The sequence below is a fragment of the Salvelinus fontinalis genome, chromosome 1 (genome assembly GCF_029448725.1).
Source record: "Salvelinus fontinalis isolate EN_2023a chromosome 1, ASM2944872v1, whole genome shotgun sequence".
Classification (NCBI taxonomy): Eukaryota; Metazoa; Chordata; class Actinopteri; order Salmoniformes; family Salmonidae; genus Salvelinus; species Salvelinus fontinalis.
This window is the reverse complement of record NC_074665.1, coordinates 40,387,345-40,412,320: the sequence shown is the minus strand read 5'-3', so window position 1 is coordinate 40,412,320 and position 24,976 is coordinate 40,387,345. Positions and strand designations below refer to the sequence as shown.

Genomic DNA, 24,976 nt, shown 5'->3' with positions numbered 1-24,976 from the left:
TTAGGAAGCAACACTGATTGACAATAAATTCCACATGCTGTTGTGCAAATGGAATAGACAAAAGATGGAAATTATAGGCAATTAGCAAGACACCCCCAAAAACGGAATGGTTCTGCAGGTGGTGACCACAGACCACTTCTCAGTTCCTATGCTTCCTGGCTGATGTTTTGGTCACTTTTGAATGCTGGCAGTGCTTTCACTCTAGTGGTAGCATGAGACGGAGTCTACAACCCACACAAGTGGCTCAGGTAGTGCAGTTCATCCAAGATGGCACATCAATGCGAGCTGTGGCAAAAAGGTTTGTTGTGTCTGTCAGCGTAGTGTCCAGAGCGTGGAGGCGCTACCAGGAGACAGGCCAGTACATCAGGAGACGTGGAGGAGGCCGTAGGAGGGCAACAAACCAGCAGCAGGACCGCTACCTCCGCCTTAGTGCAAGGAGGTGCACTGCCAGAGCCCTGCAAAATGACCTCCAGCAGGCCACAAATGTGCATGTGTCAGCATATGGTCTCACAAGGGGTCTGAGGATCTCATCTCGGTACCTATTGGCAGTCAGGCTACCTCTGGCGAGCACATGGAGGGCTGTGCGGCCCCACAAAGAAATGCCACCCCACACCATGACTGACCCTCCGCCAAACCGGTCATACTGGAGGATGTTGCAGGCAGCAGAACGTTCTCCACGGCGTCTCCAGACTCTGTCACATGTGCTCATGTGCTCAGTGTGAACCTGCTTTCATCTGTGAAGAGCACAGGGCGCCAGTGGTGAATTTGCCAATCTTGGTGTTCTCTGGCAAATGCCAAACGTCCTGCACGGTGTTGGGCTGTAAGCACAACCCCCACCTGTGGACGTCGGGCCCTCATACCACCCTCATGGAGTCTGTTTCTGACCGTTTGAGCAGACACATGCACATTTGTGGCCTGCTGGAGGTCATTTTGCAGGGCTCTGGCAGTGCACCTCCTTGCACTAAGGCGGAGGTAGCGGTCCTGCTGCTGGGTTGTTGCCCTCCTACGGCCTCCTTCACGTCTCCTGATGTACTGGCCTGTCTCCTGGTAGCGCCTCCATGCTCTGGACACTACGCTGACAGACACAGCAAACCTTTTTGCCACAGCTCGCATTGATGTGCCATCTTGGATGAACTGCACTACCTGAGCCACTTGTGTGGGTTGCAGACTCCGTCTCATGCTACCACTAGAGTGAAAGCACTGCCAGCATTCAAAAGTGACCAAAACATCAGCCTTGAAGCATAGGAACTGAGAAGTGGTCTGTGGTCACCACCTGCAGAACCATTCTGTTTTTGGGGGTGTCTTGCTAATTGCCTATAATTTCCACCTTTTGTCTATTCCATTTGCACAACAGCATGTGAAATTTATTGTCAATCAGTGTTGCTTCCTAAGTGGACAGTTTGATTTCACAGAAGTGTGATTGACTTGGAGTTACATTGTGTTGTTTAAGTGTTCCCTTTATTTTTTGGAGCAGTGTATTATGTTTTATGTTTATAAATTAAATATAGTTTACTTGAGACATTTGAAATTACAGTAGACTTTTCAGACGTATACAAAGTAGCCTAAAAGAAATGGAAATGGAAAAGGTGAACCGTCTGTTCTGCCATTAAACTGTGCTCTGGATAGTTTCTCGTTACTATTGTAAAGTGGGTCCAATTCAATGAGAGATGGGACATTGTCGGCCTATAGGCTACTTTGCGAGTATGAAACCATAACCGTCAGAAAAGGAACAATTCTGTTTCCTAGTTTTCCCGGTTCTGACTATTCTGCCTGCTCTGACCCCAAACCTGCCTGCCGTCCTGTACCTGCCTGACTCTGACCTGATTACGAACATCTGCATGCCCTGACTCCGAACCTGCCTGCCATCCTGTACCTGCCTGACTCTGACCTGATCACAAACCCTTGTCTGTCCTCGACCTGCCCTTTGCCTGCCCTTTGCCTGCCCCGTGTTTACAATAAATAATCTGAGAACTGTACTATCCGCCTCCTGTGTCTGCATCTGGGTCATATCCTGAGTCGTGGTAGTCACCAAGTGCCTTCAGAAAGTATTCACACCATTTGACTTTATCCACATTTTGTTGTTACAACCTGAATTTTAATTGAATTAAATTTAGATTTGTTTGTCACTGGCCTGGCCAAAATAGAAAAGTGGAGTTATGTTTTTCAATTATTATTTATTTTACAAATTCCTAAAAAATGAAAAGTTGAAATGTCTTGAGTCAATAAGTAAAAAAATAAAACTTGTTATGTCAAGAGTTCAGGAGTAAAATGTGCATAACAAGTTACATAATAAGTTGCATGGACGCACTCTCTGTACCACACACATAAAATGATCTGGAAGGTCCCTCAGTCGAGCAGTGAATTTCAAGCACAGATTCAACCACAAAGACCAGGGAGCTTTTTCAATGCCTCGCAAAGAAGGGCTCCTATTGGTAGATGAATAAAAAAAAGCAGACATTGCATATCCCATTAAAAATTGTGAAGTTATCAATTACATTCTGGATGGTGTAACAATCCACCTAGTCACTAAAAAGATTCAGGCGTCCTTCCTAACTTAGTTACCGTAGAGGAAGGAAACCACTCCGGGATTTCACCATGAGGCCAATGGTGACTTTTAAACAGTTACGGAGTTTAATGACTGTGATAGGAGAAAACTAAGGATGAGTCAACAACATTGTAGTTACTCTCCTCATGGCCCACTAGATATCATCAGAATGAGATAAAATAGATAATCTGTAGATTTCCTGCCTATGCATTTATTTCTGATTCGGAGCCAAGCTCAAATAATGACAAATTAAAAATACTTTACTGACTAAGTTCACTCACCTGAATGCCAGATTCGAGTTTTTGGTATACCAAGTTTGTGAACGCTGTGTCGTTGGGCATGAGGTTATACTAATACTGGCCATTTGCGTCATTGATAACTTTTTGGCAAACCCAAATGGAGGGCTAAGTTTCAAACCTACCTCAATAAAGAAGTTATGAGAGAAGCATTGCTTTTGAAGTCTTAATGTAATAGTTTTCGTTTCCTCCCGTATCTTTGGACCGATATAAGCACGATAGTTTGGAGCTTGGCGGGTCACATCCAGAGTTAAAGTATAGTTAATCTTTGCTTGAAGATCTGGAGCAAAAGAGATTGCATTTAATGAAAAGGATAATCTACTCGCATGTAAATGTACAGTGCCTTCGGAAAGTATTCAGACCACTTTACTTTTTCCACATTTTTTTACATGACAGCTTTATTCTAAAATGTATTAAATAAAACATGTTCCTCAGCAATCTACAAACAATACCCCATAATGACAAAGAAAAAACAGTTTTTTAGAATGTTTAGCAAATGTATTAAAAATAAACAACAGAAATACCATATTTACATAAGTATTCAGACCCTTTGCTATGAGACTTGAAATTGAGCTCAGGTGCATTCTGTTTCCATTGATCATCCTTGATTGGAGTCCACCTGTGGTAAATAAAATTGATTGGACATGATTTAGAAAGAAACTCATCTGTCTATATAAGGTCCCACAGTTTACTGTGCATGTCAGAACAAAAACCAAGCCATGAGGTCGAAGGAATTGTCAGTAGAGCACCGAGACAGGATTGTGTTGAGGCACAGATCAGGGGGAAGGGTACAAAAAAATGTCTGCAGCATTGAAGGTCTCCAAGAACACAGTGGCCTCCATCATTCTTAAATGGAAGAAGTTTGGAACCACCAAGACTCTTCCTAGAACTGTCCGCCCGGCCAAACGAGCAATTGGGGGAGAACGGGGTGACAAAGAACCCGATGGTCACTCTGACAGAGCTCTGGAGGTCCTCTGTGGAGATGGGAGAACCTTCCAGAAGGTTAACCATCTTTGCAGCACTCTTCCCATCAGGCCTTTATGGTAGAGTGGCCAGACGGAAGCCATTCCTCAGTAAAAGCCACATGACAGCCGGCTTGGAGTTTGCCAAAAGGCACCTAAAGACTTTCAGACCATTAAAAACAAGATTCTCTGGTCTGATGAAACCAAGATTGAACTCATTGGCCTAAATGCCAAATGTCATGTCTGGAGGAAACCTAGCACCGTCCCTACGGTGAAGCATGGTGGTGGCAGCATCATGCTGTGGGGATGTTTTTCAGTGGCAGGGACTGAGAGACTAAACAGGAACGAGGGAAAGATGAACGGAGCAAAGTACAGAGAGATCCTTGATGAAAACCTGCTCCAGAGCGCTCTGGACCTCAGACTGGGACGAAGGTTCACCTTCCATCAAGAAAACGACCCTAAGCACACAGCCAAGACAACGCAGGAGTGGCTTCGGGACAAGTCTCTGAACGTCCTTGAGTGGCCCAGCCAGAGCCTGGACTTGAACCCGATCAAGCATCTCTGGAGAGACCTGAAAATAGCTGTGCAGCAACACTCCCCATCGAACCTGACAGAGCTTATGATCTGCAGAGAAGAATGGGAGAAACTATCCAAATACAGGTGTGCCAAGCTTGTTGTGTCATACCCAAGAAGACTCGAGGGTGTAATCGTCGCCAAAAGTGCTTCAACAAAGGACTGAGTAAAGGGTCTGAATACTTATGTAGATGTGATATTTCAGTTTTTAATTTTAATACATTTGCAAGCATTTCTAAAACCCTGTTTTTGCTTTGTCATTGTGGGGTATTGTGTATAGATTGATGAGGAAAAAAACATATTATTAATCAATTTTAGAATAAGGCTACAATGTTACAAAATGTTGAAAAAGTCAAGTATTCCGAATGCACTGTAGATAAGAACAATGTTGAGGTCAGAAACCTTTTGTGTCTGTTGTTTGTCTGGTCATGGTGAAACAGACTTCAGCACTGTTTCTCAGGGGTGTACTGCAGTCCGACTGGATGGTGGGGATTTTGGCTGGGTTGAAGGAAACTTGTGCCGTCAATGTTACTATAGGCCTGGACCTGGAAGAAAAAAAACATAAAGTATCAGTTTGATGCTCAAAGTATACGTACATTCCACAATGAAGGGTGAGTTATTGGCCTCTAAAGCCTAATTTCCATTGACACCTTAATTAGGGTGTCAATTCGAGCTGGCTCGATTTTCAAATTTGAGCTGGTTCAGGGAGTCCCGGCTATCACAGCCTAGATTCACAACTGGTGCTGGCTGGATTAGGGTCAGGCTGGTGACGCCATTACAATACAACCATCAGCTTGCTGATCACTCGCTCAATGCTGATACATTTGGCTTTGGATTTGTTGCTGCTAGCTAGCTGAGCTACTGCAATAGTCAGACATGACACTCCACTTAGTATGATATGTTACGTTCTTATGGTATGTGTTAATTTGTCGATTCCCATCATCCATTTAATTTAGGATTTTACAAATTACAATTCATGTGATATGTTACGTACAAAGTGTTACAAGTTTGCCAAACGTTCAATATGTTCCGAATTTGCAAAATGTATGAAATGTTACCAATTCCAATTTTTTGTTGATAATGTTAAATAGGTGGCTAACATTAGCTGGGTTCGGGGTGAAGGTTAGGAGTTAGGTTAAAGGGTTAAGGTTAGGGTTAGCTAAAAGGGTTAGGGTTAGGTAAAAGGGTTCAGGTTAGGGTTAGCTAACATGCTAAGTAGTTGCAAAGTTGGTACCTTTGGGTTGCTACACATTTGCGTAATAAGCCCACCCTCCTTGCATTTTTGCCTTAAGCAACATTCTGTCTCATGCAACGATTCCAAATGTAAGATATCATACTAATTTGAGTGTCCTGGATTTACATTCACTATGACACCAGGCTGCTGAACAATAATATTTTGTTAGAACAGTGTTGTTTTTGGTTAGCAGCTAGCTAATGTTAGCTTGAAATGACCCTGCAAAAAAAAATGAGTCATTAGGACTTTGTGTCGTGGTCCTGTGGAGGTTTTGACTAGTTCCCAGCTTGTTCCGGGGACGTCCCCTTTGATGATTTGAGGACGTTGTGTCATGGTCTTGTGTAGGTTTTTGTCTAGTTCCTGGTTTATTCGGGGGAAATCCCGAAGGATGTTTTTAAGACCCTCTTAGAATGTTTTGTCATGGTTCCCTGGAAGATTTTGTCTAGTACCCAGCTTGTTCATTGGACGTCACCAAGGACATTTATAGGGCCTTCTTAGAACTTTCTCTCATGGTCCCCTGGAGGTTTTTGTTTAGTTCCCAGCTTGTTCTGGGGATGTCCTTAGAGACATTTTTAGGACATTCCCAATATGTAATTTTTTCCTTTCATCGGGATGTAATGCAATGTTCACAAGAACGTTTTCTGGGACACTTTTGTCTAGTTCCTTCTATGTTCCTGGGACATCATTGAGAACCAGGTCAGAATGAATTTAGAACAAATGTTTTTAGGCCAATTGCAACCAATATTGAGCACCATCCCAACACGAGGTGATCTCTCGGTAAACCATCAATATGTGCTAAGATCACCCGCACAGCTGATCTCAATTGCAACCACTATTGGCCAACATATTACCACTCCCTAAAGCTGATTATTGTTTGTTTTTTGGGATCCCCATTAGCTTTTCCAGAAGCAGCAGCTACTCTTTCTGGAGTACACAAAAAACATGACAAGTAACAAAACACTGATACACTGATAGACAAGGACAGTCACACAAATTTAGAATGCAACAAAAAAATAATACAAACAATACAACAACAAAAATATTGTGTGTTAGAGTGTTTGTGTGTGTGTCCTCACAGTCCTCGTCGTTCCATTTTTCTAAAGGTAATTTTGCTGTTTGCTTGAGTAATTGGAGATGGAAGAGAATTCCATGCGATCATGGCTCTGTATAATACTGTGCATTGACGTGAATTCGTTTTGGGCTTGTTGACTGTGAAGAGACCCTTGGTGACATGTCTTGTGGGGTATGTATGGGCAGGGCTCAACATTCAGGGATGCCTGTTGTCTTTGCCACATCAGCCAAGCTTACAAGGCCAGTTAATCAATTTTTCATATGATCTGCTTGGGCCAGTACAATTTTTGTTTCAATATCAAGTTTTATCAAGTTTTCAATCAACCAACCAAACATATTCCACATTCACAGATGTGACTTAAAAAAAAAAGTTAAAAAAAATAATAATAATAAAAAATGGTTTTATATATGTATATATATATATACATACATACATACATACATACATACATACATACATACACACACAAATAATAATTATAACAAAATTTAAATTATAGAACTTGCAGCAGCACTATCAAGGTTCTTATTAGCTATTTCCAGCCTTAGCTGAGATGACGAGCCAATAATTAGTTTTTAGATTTTACAGCACCTTACACAACACTCATCTGCTCATCTCCCTGATTCCCCCATTCACTCTGTCCAATTTGAAATATAGTTGAGTAGTGGAGACCAGAGTCTATCAAACTTGGGCTGTCTCTTGTGGAGGTCATAAGTGAGCTTTTCAAGAGGGAGAAAGTCAACAATCTGGTCAATCCACATTTTAAATGTAGGAGAAGTATTAGAGGCCCACAATAGAAGAATACATTTCTTAGCAAAGTATGTAATGGTCATGAGCAAATTTTCTCCAGTACATTTAAACACTCCAAAACAGACAATAATAATTTATATTTGTATTTAATCCTTCATAATCTTCCCAACGTCTGATGCTTCAAACTTGTTATCAACCAGCATTCGGTTTCCAGGTGGAGTCAAGAATGTCAAAACCTTCCCTCTCCATCTCGAGTGAGCACCACCTCAGCACATCCTGGATACTCGATCCAGATCCGTCCCAGGAAAAAAATATATACGTATATATATTGTAAAAATGCAATTTTGTGTTCAATATAATTGCTTAAAAAACAGATCAATTCCCGAAGCTGTGTCATTTATTCATCAGCTGAATATCAACTGTCCGGTGGCAAGAGCACGCAATCCCTCATACAGCTGATTGCTGCACGGAAACAAATGTGTTCCAGTAAGTCCAGTCACTGTGCAACATTCCTAAATGCAATCGCGGAAAAGACAACAGTTTTGATGGCAATTATTGAAAAGAGCAGGATCCCAGATTTCCAGTACTGTTTGATTTATTTCTCAACTCAACCCATTTGGCAGGGTCTTACAATCTGGCATGACGATAAAATGTCTCTGGCATGACAATAAAAAAAGTAACTGCAGGAAGTGCGTCACGGCCATTCGAGTGCACAAACGGTAGGCCTATATTCACTGTAAAAAATCACATACTTTTTTTAGGCTCTAGTGCCATTGGGAGTTTTTTTTAGAGTGTGATCTAGGTAATGACTAGCCCATTGAGGTAAACAATGCAGATGAGCAACCCCATGCTTCAGCCATGCATCAGGCTATAGGTGATAATGCTTATTCCTAAAATAGCATACCTGCCTGCAAAATGGACCATCTAAATATATTACTTTTCCTGAATTTTTTATTGGGCTCATTTCTGGAAGGGAATGTTACATTTGAAACAGTTTTTTTATCAATCAATCATGGATTCTAGTAGCCTATGCCATGGTAAGCAAGGTAAGAATTTAGCTAGCTAGCTTGCCTATTCATTGAGTTAACAAATGACAATGGTAACCGTTTAACTAACTAACAAGCTAAACACTTGGCAAGCTGGTACTAGCACTAGCACTATGGGGTAATGGAAAGTAAATTAAAATCGTTCAGCAACATTTTGTTAACTAGTTATCTAGTTATGATCATGTAGCTATCAGCAAGAACATTCTACAAATTCTAGTTAGCTAGCAACATTAGTCCATTAGTGTTAGCTAAATTGGCAAATTCATAAGCAACAACATGACATCATTTCTAAATTCTAGAGGCAATGGATAAACAATTCGAGCTGTGCCCATCAATGCCAGCCCAACTTGGCTTGAATTTAATTGCCAATGGAAACAAGGCTTGAAATATTATTTGGAGATACCTGAGTAAGAGAACAGCCCCATTTGATCCCACGGCCAAGTCTGGGAGAGAGTCCGAACTCATGTCCAGGGAAGTCTGACTGATGGACAGTCCAAAATACTTTAATCCAGGCTGTACATCTGAGGCTGAAATTCTCTATCAAGAGATGGAAAGGAAAAGGAAAAGACACAGTAGATATAATCAGATTTTCTATTACACCTTCAATTATCTCTGCCGTGTTTCTCTAGTGGATTTACACTTTAGTTTAAAGAATGGAGACAATGTCTGTCTGTCTCTCTTTATGCTCATATCCACCACCCTCATTCAATGTCTATCTTTCTCCCACATACCTGAGATTTGATTTTGCTGATTCCACTTCTCGTCCCATGGAATATGTAGACACTTCCTTGACCATCATTCTCTAGAGGTGCTCCGACAGCTAAATCATTAAATCCATCCATATTCAGGTCAGGCAGTGGGGCAAGAGAAGTTCCAAACCTGCCCATCTGTCCTGCATCCCCCACCAGTGTCATCTCAGCAACTAATTGACAGGCCACCCCAGACTGGGAGAAAAACAGGTAATCAGTAAAAGTGATCAGGCTGAAACATGTTTTTATCAATTGTTTTGTCAGATTTGGTCAATTATGAGGTGAATCAAAAAAGATCTACCAATTACCCTGTCACTGATGGTACAGACATATACCCTGCCCTCTCTGTCTCTGTCTGTGAACATCGGAGCTGATATGAGGACTAGGTCGCTATATGAGTCTTTATTCACATCCATCGCACAGACCTCTGCCCCAAAATAAGCGCCAATCTGAAAGAATGAGAGAACCACAATTATGATTATTTCCCCGCCAGATAACAAATAACCTTTCTGACAGATCACACTAACACTTAATTTTTTTATTCTCTCAATTAATTAAATCATGCACTGACATACATGCCCACATTATTGGTGCATTTCCACTGTCAGGCTTTGTAGCAGTGTTTGGTCAAAAAGTCAAAACATCCCGGGCCATGAACCTACCCAGACTTGGGGCCAGACTGGGGGATAGTGGAAGATACATTAATAACATCTCGTGGATAGGGGGCAGTATTTTCACGTCCGGATGAAAAGCGTGACCAAAGTAAACTGCTTGTTACTCAGGCCCAGAAGCTAGGATATGCATATTATTAGTAGATTTGGATAGAAAACAAACTGATGTTTCTAAAACTGTTTGAATAATGTCTGTGAGTATATCAGAACTGATTTGGCAGGCGAAACCCCTAGCACAATCCATCCAGGGAATTTTTTTGTTGAGGTCAATCTGTTTTCCATTAGGTTTCTATGGGAAGCCCTTTTTAATAGGAATCTGGTTGCAGTTCCTATGGCTTCCACTAGATGTCAACAGTCTGTAGAATTTGGTTGATGTTTTTCTTTTGAGAAATGAAGTGTCACTCCAGATGGATTCTACTGTTTGGTGCGCGTGACCTGGAACGCGCTTCATGTTGTTCTTATCCGGTATTGAACACAGTATTTCCCGTCTTAAATTTCATCGATTATTTATGTTTTAGGGTACCTAAAGTTGGATTAGGAAAGTTGTTTGAAATGTTTGGACCAAGTTTACAGGTAACTTATTAGATACTTTGTAGGCATGTTGGGCGAGTTGAAACCGGTGTAATTCTGAATCAAACGTGCCAAATAAATGGAATTTTTTGGGACATAAAGAAGGACATTATCGAACAAAAGGACGATTTGTGATGTTTCTGGGACATTTTGGAGTGATAACAGAAGAAGATCTTCATAGGTAAGGCATATATTATATTGCTATTTCTGAGTTTTGTCGCACACCTGCCTGGTTGAAATCTGATTATCATGTGTTTGTATGCGGGGTGCTGTCCTCAGATAATCGCATGGTTTGCTTTCGCCATAAAGCCTTTTTGAAATCTGACACTTTCGTTGGATTAACAAGAAGTTAAGCCTTATTTTGATGTATTATACATGTGATTTCATGAAAGTGAAATATTTATAGTAATTTAATTTGAATTTGGTGCTCTGCAATTTCACTGGATGTTGGCCAAGTGGGACGCTACCGTCCCACGTATCCATAAGAAGTTTTAACAAAACAATGGTCAACAATTTTACTGAGTTACAGTTCATATCATTAAATTAAAATAAAGTCCAGAATCCAGTTGCAGAGGGAGGTGTTCAGACCCAGAGCCTAAGCTTGGTGACGAGCATGGAGGGGCCAATGGTGTTGAACGCTGAGCTGTAGTCAATAAACAGGATTCTCACATAGATATTCCTCTTCTCCCGAGAGTCCAATTGGTAGAAAATCCATCCATCTTATCATCAAGTGACTGTAAATTTGCCAGTATTGTCAGGGGTAAGGTGTTACCTGAGGTAAGGCTGACCGAGATCCCCATGCGTTCCATAAACGCCCTCCAGACTCTAGACGTAAATTGGGGACCCCGATCAGAAACTATATCCTCAGGCACCCCGTAGTGCCGGAATACGTGGGTGAACAGAGCCTCCGCAGTTTGTAGAGCCGTAGGGAGACCGGGCAAAGGAAGGAGACGGCAGGACTTAGAAAACCGATCCACAACGACCAGGATCGTGGTGTTACCCTGCGACGGGGTAAGATCCGTCACAAAATCGACAAATAGGTGTGACCACGGTCGCTGTGGAACGGGAAGGGGTTGTAATTTCCCTCTGGGCAGATGTCTAGGTGCCTTGCACTGTGCACATACCGAACAGGAGGAAACATAGACCCGCACATCCTTAGCTAAAGTGGGCCACCAGTACTTCCCAGCAAGGCAGCGCACCGTCCGACCGATACCAGGATGACCAGAGGAGGGTAACGCATGAGCCCAACAGATCAAACGATCGCGGACATCAAACGGAACGTACATACGCCCAGCTGGACAGTCAGGTGGAATGGGCTCTGAACGTGACGCCCGTTCGATGTCCGCGTCCACCTCCCATACCACCGGTGCCACGAGGCGAGAGGCTGGAATTATGGGAGTGGGATCTGAGGACCTCTCCTCTGTATCATACAGCCGGGACAGTGCGTCTGCCTTAACGTTCTGGGAACCTGGTTTGTAGGAAAGGGTGAAATCAAAACGGGTGAAAAACATGGCCCACCTTGCCTGGCAAGGGTTCATTCTCCTCGCCGCCCGGATGTACTCCAGATTGCGGTGGTCAGTCCAAATGAGAAAAGGGTGTCTAGCCCCCTCAAGCCAATGTCTCCACGCTTTCAGAGCCATGACAACAGCCAGCAACTCCCGGTCCCCCACATCATAGTTTCGCTCCGCCGGGCTGAGCTTCTTCGAAAAGAATGCACAGGGGCGGAGCTTTAGTGGCGTACCCGAGCGCTGAGACAGCACAGCCCCTATCCCTGCCTCGGACGCGTCCACCTCAACTATGAATGCTAAGGAAGGATCAGGATGAGCCAGCACGGGAGCTAAGGTAAACAGAGCCTTCAGGTGACCAAACGCCCTGTCCGCCCCAGCTGTCCACTGCAGTCGCACCGGTCCTCCCTTCAGCAGTGAGGTAATGGGAGCCGCTACCTGACCAAAACCCCTGATAAATCTCCGGTAGTAGTTGGCAAACCCTAAAAACCGCTGCACTTCCTTTACCGTGGTTGGAGTCGGCCAATTACGCACGGCTGAAATGCGGTCATTCTCCATCTCTACCCCTGACGCTGAAAAGCGGTACCCTAGGAAGGAGATGGACTGTTGGAAGAACAGACATTTCTCTGCCTTGACGTACAGGTCATGCTCCAACAGTCGACCAAGCACCCTGCGCACTAGGGACATATGCTCGGCGCGTGTAGCGGAGTATATTAGAATGTCATCTATATACACCACTACACCCTGCCCGTGCAGGTCCCTGAAGATCTCATCCACAAAAGATTGGAAGACTGATGGAGCATTCATTAACCCGTACGGCATGACGAGGTACTCATAATGCCCAGAAGTGGTGCTAAATGCTGCCTTCCACTCATCTCCCCCCTTGATACGCAGCAGGTTGTAAGCGCTCCTGAGGTCCAATTTTGTGAAGAAGCGCGCCCCGTGTATTGACTCGGTCATACTGGCTATAAGTGGTAGCGGGTAACTGTATTTTACCGTGATCTTATTTAATCCGTGATAATCAATACACGGGCGCAAACCTCCATCCTTCTTCTTCACAAAAAAGAAACTCGAGGAGACAGGTGAGATGGAAGGCCGAATGTATCCCTGTCCCAGAGATTCAGTGACATATGTATCCATAGCCACCGTCTCCTCCTGTGACAGAGGATACACGTGAATCCTGGGAAGTGTAGCGTCTACCAAGAGATCTATCGCACAATCCCCCGGTCGATTGGGTGGTAATTGAGTCGCCTTCTTCTTACAGAAGGCGAGTGCCAAATCGGCATATTCGGGAGGAATGTGCATGGTGGAAACCTGGTTTGGACTTTCCACCGTAGTGGCACCTAGGGAAACACCTACACACCTCCCTGAACACTGACAGGACCATCCATTGAGAGCCCTCTGTTGCCACGAAATAATCGGCTCATGAGAGGCCAACCAGGGAAGACCCAACACAACAGGAAACGCAGGAAAGTCGATCAGGAAGAGACTAATTCATATCGATGGGCGCTGTGACCTCCCCAACCAGCCCCGACCCCAAAGGACGACTATCTAAGGCATGTACAGGGAAGGGAACATCAACAGGAATAATAGGTATCCCTAAGCTATGAGCCAAAGAGCGGTCAATAAAGTTCCCAGCTGCGCCTGAATCTACTAGCGCCTTATGCTGGGGATGCGGGGAAAACTCCGAAAATTCTATAGGTAACCACATGAGTGCAACAGAAGGCTCTGGGTGAGTTCTGTGCCTACTCACCTGAGACGACCCACCAGTGCTCCGCCTGCTACCTCGACTTCCAGGAGAAACACCCCAGCACCGGACAGCAGTGTGCCCTCTGCGTCCACAGTTGGTACATGGAGTGGTTCCCCCTCCGGTCTCCCTCCTATCAGCCCCTCCCAACTCCATAGGGGTTGGATCCAAGGAGCTGGGTAATGGAATGGGCGGACCCCGATCTAGACGCCCGCGGGAGGCCAACAGGTTATCCAGCCGGATAGATAAATCCACCAGCTGGTCCAGGTTGAGAGTAGTGTCCCTGCAGGCTAGCTCCCTACGAACGTCCTCTCGTAGACTACACCTATAATGATCGATCAGGGCCCGCTCATTCCATCCCGCACCAGCGGCCGGAGTACGGAAGTCCAGGGCGAATTCTTGAGCGCTCCTCATCCCCTGTCTTAGATGGAACAATCGCTCTCCCGCCGCTCTCCCTTCAGGTGGATGATCAAAGACTGCCCGGAAGCGGCAAGAGAAGTCATCATAGTTATCCCGGGTAGAACCTTCTCTTCCCCAGATGGCGTTGTCCCACTCCAGCGCTTTACCAGTCAGACAGGAGATGAGGGCGCCCACCTTCTCATGTCCCGAAGGGGACGGATGAACAGATGCCAGGTAGAGCTCCAGCTGTAGGAGGAACCCCTGGCACCCGGCTGCTGTTCCGTCATACGCTCCCGGGAGCGAGAGCCGAATCCCACTGGGTCTGTACGATGGAGGGATGGACGGTGGTGTAGGTAGAGGTGCGGGTGGAGGTGCTGGGGTATTATTTACTGGGAGACCTCCTCTCTCCCATCTGTCCATTGTTTGCAGCACGCGATCCATGGCTGTCCCTAAACTATGCAACATGGTCGCGTGCTGTTGAACCTGCTCTCCTATTGGGAGAGAAGGGCTGGCTGCGCCTGCTGACTCCATTTGAAGAAAGTCCGTGATTCTGTCAGGATTGTGTGCGGAGAAGTATCGGAGTCAAGCGCAGGACACAGGTGTTGAGCGAAACCACAGTGTTTTACTCAAAATATAGGCAAAAGTTCCACAAATGGAAATAATCACAAACACACGTAATCATCACAACCACTAACGCACAAACAATCACGGACAAAACAGAAATGAAAGCCAGAGGGTTATATAGGGAACATGATGGGGGAATTGAAACCAGGTGTGTATAATACAGACAAAACAAAACGAAACTGAAAAATGGATCGATGGTGACTAGAAAGCCGGTGACGTCGACCGCCGAACACCACCCGAACAAGGAGAAGGGCCGACTTCGGCGGAAGTCGTGACAAGTAGGATGGAGGGAAGAGGTATCCGGTTTTCCCTTCACCTTAATCTCACCAGGATCCCCCCCTCTCTTGCCTCTGTAATGTCGATGTTTCCTCTTGGGTAGCCCAAAAATGGGGTTGGAATTACAGAGAGAGCCCAGGGCAGATGAGTTGAAGTTGACGCCAGAATTGGGGTAAGTAACTGCCGATCTGTCACGTTCGTCATCGTAATGATTAGACAAAGGCGCAGCGTGCTAGGCCAGTGCACAGCGTGCTACTAACCTGTCACACGACGGTCTAATCCCAGCTCACGTTCCATATTAGTGGGTGAACAATCCAACGCTTGGCGAATTCTGCTTCACAATGATAGGAAAAGCCGACATCGAAGGATCAAAACAATAAAGCACAAGAACAAACTAAACGTGAAGCTACTGGTGTGCATACAGCAACTATCTCTAGACAAGATCCCACAAAGCACAATGAAGAAATGGTTACCTGAATTTGATCCCCAACCAGAGACAACGATAAACAGCTGCCTCTGATTGGGAACCACATCAGGCCAGCATAGAAATACAATTCACCTATATGACCCCCCCTAGACACTATGCAAAACAGCAGCCATCCAGTACAGCGCAATCTTAGTGTCAGGCCTGGTGATGGAAACACAAATAACACTAGCACTTCCACCCCAGAAATGTCTGGTAACACCAGTGCTATAGTGAAAAAGCACCATATATAGTATGAACAAGTCAAATAATAAGTTGCAGGCACTCTGTGTGCAATAATAGTGTTTAACATGATTTTTGAATCCCTATCTCATCTCTGACCCCACACATACAATTTTCTGTAAGGTCCCTCAGTCGAGCATTGAATTTCAAACACAGATTCAACCACAAAGACCAGGGAGATTTTCTAATGCCTTGCAAAGAAGGGCACCTATTGGTAGATGGGTTAAAAATAAAAAAGCAGACATTGAATATCCCTTTGAGCATGGTGAATTTATTAATTACACTTTGGATGGTGTATTAATACATCAAGTCACTACAAAGACACAGGTGTCCTTCCTAACTCAGTTGCCGGAGAGGAAGGAAAATGCTCAGGAATTTCACCATCAGGCTTATGGTGAATTTAAAACAGTTACTGAATTTAATGGCTGTGATAGGAGAAAACTAAGTCTGGATCAACAACATTGTAGTTACTACACAATACTAATCTAATTGAAAGAGTGAAAAGAAGGAAGCCTGTACAGAATAAAAATATTCCAAAACAATAAGTTGCAGGCACTCTGTGTGCAATAATAGTGTTTAACATGATTTTTGAATCACTATCTCATCTCTGACCACACACATACAATTTTCTGCAGAAACTTTTTGGTATCTTTCCCCAGATCTGTGCCTTGACACAATCCTGTCTCGGAGCTCTACGGACAATTCCTTAGTGGCTTGGTTTTGATCTGACATGCACTGCCAACTGTGGGACCTTATATGGACAGGTGTGTGCCTTTCCAAATCATGTCCAATCAATTTCATTTACCACAGGTGGCCTCCAGTCAAGTTTTAGAAACATCTCAATGATGATCAATGGAAACAAGATGCACCTGAGCTCAATTTCGAGCCTCATAGCAAAAGGTCTGAATAGTTACACATTTCTAAAAACCTGTTTTTGCTTTGTCATTATGAGGCATTGTGTGTAGATTGAATAGTAAAACATTTATTTTATCCATTTTAGAATAAGGCTGTAAGGTAACAAAATGTGGAAAAACGGAATGGGTCTGAATACTTTCCAAAAGCACTGTATGTCCGAACTGTAGGTTTCCCCAAAGAAACATGGTCGCTATGGTAGAACCTTTATTTTGATTGACAATTTTGCGCATTCATCAAAATCCCATCAGGTAGCCTGATTTCAGATGTGTCATGTTAACATGACTGCATATTCAGTGCATGTCGTGTTCCTATTGGTCAGTCACCAGGATTCGCTCGTAACACCAGCCACACTAAAGGCAAAAGAAATATGACACTGCCAGAACTTTCGGAGCCTATGACCGCACGTAGAGGTACTTAATAAGCAGACCTATACGCTGTCTTACTGAACTGTCTCCTGATATGGTTTAAGCATTGTTGTGGACTTCAAACATATCTTTGTAATTTTTCTATTAAACGGTGTGATTTTGAGAGTGAAAACCTGATAAAAGTATAGGAAAACATAGCAATTTTACACAGGGCACCTTTCCTTCACTGGGCGGGCCATTTGGGCAATTCTTTTGCCAAATGGGGAACACCCACTTCTCTAGGCATCACTACACAACTGCCCATGGGAAAATGTCTCAACCATTTACCGTGGCTTGTGGCAATTAGCAAGGTTGCTCATTGTCACCACTATTATTTACTATATTCCTAGATCCAATCGTCTGTTCTATTAGGTCATTTTCACAACTAGTTTCTTGAAGTTCGAATCAGAGTCCAATTGTTGTTGTTTTTTTCATATGGGGGTTAGCTTTCACATGATCAAATCTCAAACAAACTAAAATGTTGTACAACATTCATTAGTTCATTGGACAAACATTCTCAGGTTGAATCCATCACCTATAATAATCATGGAGCATCACTGTGTGTCATAATTTTCTTTTTCAATTTGCTACTGGTTCAGGATTTACCTGTAGGTCTGCTGCTACCCACATACCTTTTTGGAGAATGCAAGTTATGATATTCAACATTATTTTCAGTCAACAATGTTTCAGTTGTGTACACACCTGTCCAGAAAATTCTATCGGCTTGTCTGTGTCTTTGGACGGAAGAACCACCACTCGTCCAGTGTGTTTAAATCTTGGAGCACCTAAAATGGTAAACTGGCGACTCTGTGTCCTAGCAACTGCTATGGAGTACCCTGAGGTGGGAAATTCACAGGGTCAGAGCCAATAATAACAGTGTACGCTTGGGTGTTTTTTTTCAGTAGATTTTCTCACCCATATAGCTATCTGGTTCCATGTTCAGACTCTGTTGTGGTGTAGGGTTTAAAGTGCTCCCTGTGTATTCCTGGTAAGCCCCCCTCCATTGGAAGGCTCCAACAGATCCCATCTGGAATCCTCCCTGGCAAGGATGGGCAAATGTACTAATTGAAGACTACACATTTTATTTGACTTATATTACGTGCAATTATATTTTAATTAGTGACCAGAAAACAGGATTAGTGCTTGGCATGAAAGCCAAGCCAGCCAATGAGAAATCATGCAGGACTTGAGCCATTTATGGAAAAGGGAGTATTACCTACCGCTGGCACGTATGCTGCACTGAATCCCTCCTGGGCCATTTCCATCTGTATAGATTCCCCAGTAGTCTGAGATCCTGCAATACAGAAAAACTAGTCAACAAACATGGCAGTCTGAGATATCACATTCACGTTAGTGGTTTAACAGTGTGAGATGGTCTGATTCCTATCAACATTCACATGAGTTAGTATTATACAGTATGTCCTGTAGGTTACATATTATGTTATTGTTAACAATCAACTAAGGTAGAGGTAGACTCATACAAGCTTTAGCAGGACAGATATTCAAGATAGGTAAACACCTCATTCACACTTCATTAAAAGTTAGATTGCAATGGTGTGGGGACTGATGAGGACTATAGTGGCTTGACAGACAAATCAAGAAAAGTAAACATACCTTCAATAGGAAAAATGCTGTTCTGTAATGTATTCTTGATTTGGCCAAGTGCTTGGAAGCTGCCCACTTGAAACACGTGGTTGATTGGTGGAGAGGAGGCAATTGTTTGTAACTCGTTTCTTGCTGAGGGCTTAGAAAAGGCTCCGCCCACCTGAGAAAATCCAGAAATAGACACAGATACTTAGTCGCTGTTCATTCAAAATCATAATTTCTGAGTAGTGGCATTATACAGTTGAAGTTCGAAGTTTACATATACCTTAGCCAAATACATTTAAACTCCGTTTTTCACAATTCCTGACATTTAATCATAATAAAAATTCCCTATCTTATGTCAGTTAGGATCACCACTTTATTTTAAGCATGTGAAATGTCAGAATAATAGTAGAGAGAAGGATTTATTTCAGCTTTTATTTCTTTCATCACATTCCCAGTGGGTCAGAAGTTTACATACACTCAATTAGTAATTGGTAGCATTGCCTTTAAATTGTTGAACTTGGGTCAAAACGTTTCGGGTAGCCTTCCACAAGCTTCCACAATACGTTGGGTGAGTTTTGGACCATTCCTCCTGACAAAGCTGGTGTAACTGAGTCAGGTTTGTAGGCCTCCTTGCTCGCACACGCTTTTTCTGTCCTGCCCACAAATTTTCTATTGGATTGAGGTCAGGGCTTTGTGATGGCCACTTCAATACTTTGACTTTGTTGTCCTTAAGCCATTTTGCTTAACTTTGGAAGTATTCTTGGGGTCATTGTCCATTTGGAAGACCCATTTGCGACCAAGCTTTAACTTCCTGACTGATGTCTTGAGATGTTGCTTCAATATATCCACATAATTTTCCTTTCCTCATGATGCCATCTATTTTGTGAAGTGCACCAGTCCCTCCTGCAGCAAAGCACCCCCACAACATAATGCTGACACCCCCGTGCTTCACGGTTGGGATGGTGTTCTTTGGCTTGCAAGCCTCCCCCTTTTTCCTCCAAACATAACGATGGTCATTAAGGCCAAACAGTTCTATTTTTGTTTCATCAGAGCAGAGGACATTTCTCCAAAAAGTCAGATCTTTGTCCCCATGTGCAGTTGCAAACCGTAGTCTGGCTTTTTTTTATGGCGGTTTTGGAGCAGTGGCTTCTTCCTTGCTCTTCCCTGTCAATATAGGACTCGTTTTACTGTGGATATAGATACTTTTGTACCTGTTTCCTCCAGCATCTTCACAAGGTCCTTTGCTGTTGTTCTGGGATTGATTTGCACTTTTCGCACCAAAGTACGTTCATCTCTAGGAGACATTACACGTCTCCTTCCTGAGCGGTATGACGGCTGCGTGGTCCCATGGTGTTAATACTTGCGTACTATTCTTTGTACAGATGAACGTGGTACCTTCAGACATTTGGAAATTGCTCCCAAGGATGAACCAGACTTGTGGAGGTCTACATTTTCTTCTGAGGTCTTTGCTGATTTCTTTTGATTTTCCCATGATGTCAAGCAAAGAGGCACTGAATTTGAAGGTAGGCCTTGAAATACATCCACAGGTACACCTCCATTTGACTCAAATGATGTCAATTATCAGAAGCTTCTAAAGCCATAACATCATTTTCAGGATTTTTCCAAACTGTTTAAAGGCATAGTCAATTTATTGTATGTAAACTTCTGACCCACTGGAATTGTGACACAGTGAGTTATAAGTGAAATAATCTGTCTGCAAACAATTGTTGGAAAAATTACTTGTCATGCACAAAGTAGATGTCTTTACCGACTTGCCAAACTATAGTTTGTTAACAATGCATTTGTGGAGTGGTTAAAAAATGAGTTTTAATGATTCCAACCTAAGTATATGTATACTTCCGACTTCAACTGTATATTAATGAACAAAAAATACAAATATTGTGATTTTAAGTCTATAAAGTCTATTTAAATGTAATAAAAATGTGGCTGCACAGGACAACTAAGTTGTCGTGTAAACCGTTGTTATCGTGACCTGTGACACAAAAACTTGAATACAAAAGAGGCATTGATAAATTCATAATTTCTTTTTTTAAAACTTCTTAGGGCTGCAATCCCGTTAACGAGATCGATATGACAATAGCCAGTGAAAGTGCAGGGCGCCAAATTCAAATTAATTAAATTAAATAAAAATTCCTCAAACATACATGTATCTTATACCGTTTTAAAAGTAATCTTGTTGTTAATCCCACCACAGTGTCCGATTTCAAATAGGCTTTACAGCGAAAGCACCACAAACGATTATGTTTGGTCACCACCAACTCACAGAAAAATGCAGCCATTTTTCCAGCCAAAGAGAGGAGTCACAAAAAGCACAAATAGAGATAAAATGAATCACTAACCTTTGATGATCTTCATCAGATGACACTCATAGGACTTCTTGTTACACAATACATGTATGTTTTGTTTGATAAAGTTCATATTTATATAAAAAAATCTCAGTATACATTGGCGCGTTACGTTCACTAGTTCCAAAACATTCGGTGACATTGCAGAGAGCTACATTATTTTACAGAAATGCTCATTATAAATGTCAATAAATACAACTGTTAGACATGGAAATATAGATATACCTCTCCTTAATGCAACCACTGTGTCAGATTTTAACCATGCAATAATCTGAGACGGCGCTCAGAATATTATTTATTTTATCCGCCATGTCAACAGATCAGAAATAGCATTATAAATGTTACCTTTGACAATCTTCATCAGAATGCACTCCCAGGAATCCTAGTTCCACAATTAATGCTTGATTTGTTCGATAATGTCCATTATTTATGTCCAAGTCGCTACTTTTGTTAGCGTGTTTAGTACACAAATCCAAACGCTCGTGCAGGTCCAGCCGAACGTCGGACGAAAACTTCAAAAAATTATATTACAGGTCGAAGAAACTTGTCAAACTAAGTATAGAATCAATCTTTAGGATGTTGTTATCATAAATATTCAATAACGTTACAACCGGAGAATTCCTATGTCTGTAGAAAAGCCATGGAACGCAGGTCGCTATCATGTGAAATGCACATGACCAGGACCTGGCTCTCTGCCAGACCACTGACTCAAACAGCTCCCATCCGGCTCCACAACACAGTAGAAGCCTCATTCAAGTTTCTAAAGACGGTTGACATCTAGTGGAAGCCTTAGGAAGTGCAACATAACCAATATCCCACTGTGTATTCAATAGGGGCTGGGTTGAAAATCGACCAACCTACAGATTTCCCACTTCCTGTTTGGATTTCATCTCAGGGTTTTGCCTGCCATATGAGTTCTGTTATACTCACAGACATCATTCAAACAGTTTTAGAAACTTCAGAGTGTTTTATATCCAATACTAATAATAATATGCATATATTAGCAACTGGGACTGAGGAGCAGGCCGTTTACTCTGGGCACCTCTGGGCACCTTTCATCCTAGCTACTCAATACTGCCCCTGCAGCCATAAGAAGTTAAAGAATATAATAATACGTAATGAAAAAGAAGATCACCTATTATTTTCTATGTGGGGTTCTAGTTTAGTTTTTCTATGTTGGTGTTTGGTATGATTCCCAATTAGAGATAGCTGGCTATCGTTGTCTCTAATTGGGGATCATATTTAAGTAGCATTTTTTCCACCTGTGTTTTATGGGATATTGTTTTGAGTTAGTGTATGTTACACCTCTTTGTTACGGTTCGTTGTTTGTTTCGTTCTTTCTTTGTTGTTTTGTGCATTTCTAATAAATAATATGTGGAAACCATATCGTGCTGCAGCTTGGTCCGATAATTATTCCAGCAAACATGACAATTTTGCGTAGAATGGTGTACAAAGAAACACAGCGAGGCAAACAACTTACCCCAATGGCAAATCGAATAATGTTTTTTGCTTCAGCCTCAGAGGCTGCCTTCCCCAGCATCTCGCTGTCATTTGATTCTCCATCTGTAATGACTATCAAGATCTTCTTTGCCTTTGGTCTGGATCCCTTACTCGTTGAAAAGACATCTTGGCTTTTTGATCAGAAAAGGTTGTAGATTCACTTTTTAACATGTTGTATGGTAATATTCTGTATGTTGACTCTATGGGGAAATATACTGTAATATGTCTATATAAATATTATGCACTTACACAACTTTTTGGATGGATGCTGCCGTGAAAGTCCATCCACGTTGTTGACGAATTCTATTCACTTGATCATCCCAATTCATGACATCAAAAGTTTTTAAGTCAAAATGTATAGTGCAATCGGTTGAATATTGTGCAACTGCAAACTGTAAAAAGAAAGAGAACAGGTGTGTCCAAAATTATTGACACCCTTGATAAGGATGAGCAAAAAATACTGTATAAAATAAATAATACAAATACTGAGCTATATTGTACGCTCAGAATTAAAAATATATATATATGTATTTTATACTAATACAATTGTTCTAAGAAACATATTTTGTTAAACAAGTAATCTTTCTTTTCTCAAAAAGATTGAGGTAAAAATTATTGGCACCCCTGTTTTCAAACTCCAGCACCCTCCCTCCCCTTGTGAGGAAAACAGCACTGAGCATTTTCTAAAATATTTTATGAGATTTCAGAACACATTGGGAGGGATCTTATCATTCCTTCATACAGAATAATTCCAGATCCTTGAAATTCTTTGTATACGCCTATGGACTGCCCTCTTCAATTCAAACCACATGTTTTCAATGGGGTTCAAGTCTGGAGACTGACATGGCCATTGTCAAATTTAGATTTCATGGTCAATTAACCATTTCTTTGGATTTTGATGTGTGCTTGGGGTAATGGTCTGCTGGAAGAGCCACTTATGGCTTAAGTTACAGCCTCCTGGCTGAGGCCACCGGGTTTTTGGCTAAAATATCCTGGTACTGGGTAAAGTAAATTGTATTAGTATAAAATGATATAATTACCCTTTTGTTTTGGCATACAATATAGCTCACTATTTGTATTATTTATTTTATAGTCTTTTTTTCTGATCTTTATCAAGGTTGCCATTAATTTCGGTAGTGACTGTATCTATAAGTATAATGGAGACACTCAAAATACCAACAAGAAGCTTAGTCATATGAATACCTCAGTGACATTTGTATTGTTGATCTCGTCATGACAAATACAATTGCCAGTCTACATAAACTAATAACTACATGTTGCATATTTGACTAAATATTGTTATGTTGAGCAATATCAGGGTTGTGGTCAATTATAATCGAAGTCACTCAATTCAGAGTGATTTGAATAAAACAAAAGGATGATAAATAGCTTCTCCTTTTCAGGTTATTGAGAAATCATTGAAAATATATGATTTTTTTCCGACCTCAACCCTAATCACCAATGATATTTTGAGGAATCACCAATGAATGCAATTAAAACAGTGCAGCTTTTAGCTTTCTTTCTATAATAACATGTAAAAGTAGTTCTTACCTTAGTATCCCTTCCCAGAAATTCCCTGATCAGATCTTTCACGAAGGTTTTCATTTTTACAAAATCACTTCCGTCAACACTTCCTGAACCATCCAATAGAAAGGCTATGTCTGTTTGTCCAGGACATTCTGGTCAAAATGTACAGAAAAAGAGCAAAACAGAGCAAAAATTATGTGAAGTTAAAATGGTAGAGACCCAAACCATTAGTGCTTCATGTAAATGCATAAATGCAATGTACTATTTAGGCATTGCGTTTGTCATTGTCACATTGCAATTTAACATTTAAGCATTGCATTTAAGAATTGGCACTGATAACCCTCCATAATTATGTGGCGTGCTGTGGCGTGACACACACAAAAAAGACAGCATCTGTACCACAATAGGTCTATTTTATTTTAATATATTTAAGATTTGAAAGTCTGTTTATGAAACCTATGTTGACTCAACCAACCCGACTACCTTAATACAACCTTGGATTACCTTCCAGAGATGAAGGAACAGGTTGTCTCACATTAAGAATTGGGTAAATTTCAAAGCACATCCCGTTGTAGGTGGTGATGGTTTTGCACTCTCTTGGGATGGTTGGTCCGCATACCTATAAGGAACAGAAGGTGGGGAGATGATGAACAAAATGATAATAATCACGAAAAGCAATGCACCAATTTGATTATGTCCTTGTGGTTTTTCATCAATATGGCTAAGACGTGAACACACATTCCACTCACCATGGTGTTTAGTGACTCTGGATTCATTGTCATTGACAAACCAAGAGACATATTGATCCCATGACTGGGCACTTTAAAACACAACAGGGGAGAATTTGTGGTATAAACATCTTAGATTTGTATTTGTATTGTTAGACCCCCCCCCCAAAAAAATATATTATTTGATTTTCTTGTTAGAGATTAGTCAAGTACCGTCTCTC

At 42.1% G+C, this 24,976-nt stretch overlaps 1 protein-coding gene across 1 annotated transcript in view; it reads right to left on the bottom strand.

Moving 5' to 3' along the window:
• The window catches only part of LOC129854250 (integrin alpha-M-like), a 66,082-nt gene that overhangs the window by 35,441 nt on the left and 5,665 nt on the right, over positions 1–24,976 (bottom strand). The window contains exons 4-17 of the mRNA XM_055921071.1: positions 24,777–24,847; positions 24,532–24,646; positions 24,052–24,179; positions 22,750–22,892; positions 22,481–22,631; positions 18,659–18,809; positions 18,265–18,338; positions 17,960–18,083; positions 17,747–17,880; positions 9,536–9,676; positions 9,210–9,422; positions 8,882–9,015; positions 4,779–4,921; positions 2,967–3,121 (exon numbers count right to left, since the gene is read on the bottom strand). Coding sequence (XP_055777046.1) covers positions 2,967–3,121; positions 4,779–4,921; positions 8,882–9,015; positions 9,210–9,422; positions 9,536–9,676; positions 17,747–17,880; positions 17,960–18,083; positions 18,265–18,338; positions 18,659–18,809; positions 22,481–22,631; positions 22,750–22,892; positions 24,052–24,179; positions 24,532–24,646; positions 24,777–24,847 — 1,877 coding nt within the window. The remainder of the gene's footprint in view (positions 1–2,966; positions 3,122–4,778; positions 4,922–8,881; positions 9,016–9,209; positions 9,423–9,535; positions 9,677–17,746; positions 17,881–17,959; positions 18,084–18,264; positions 18,339–18,658; positions 18,810–22,480; positions 22,632–22,749; positions 22,893–24,051; positions 24,180–24,531; positions 24,647–24,776; positions 24,848–24,976) is intronic.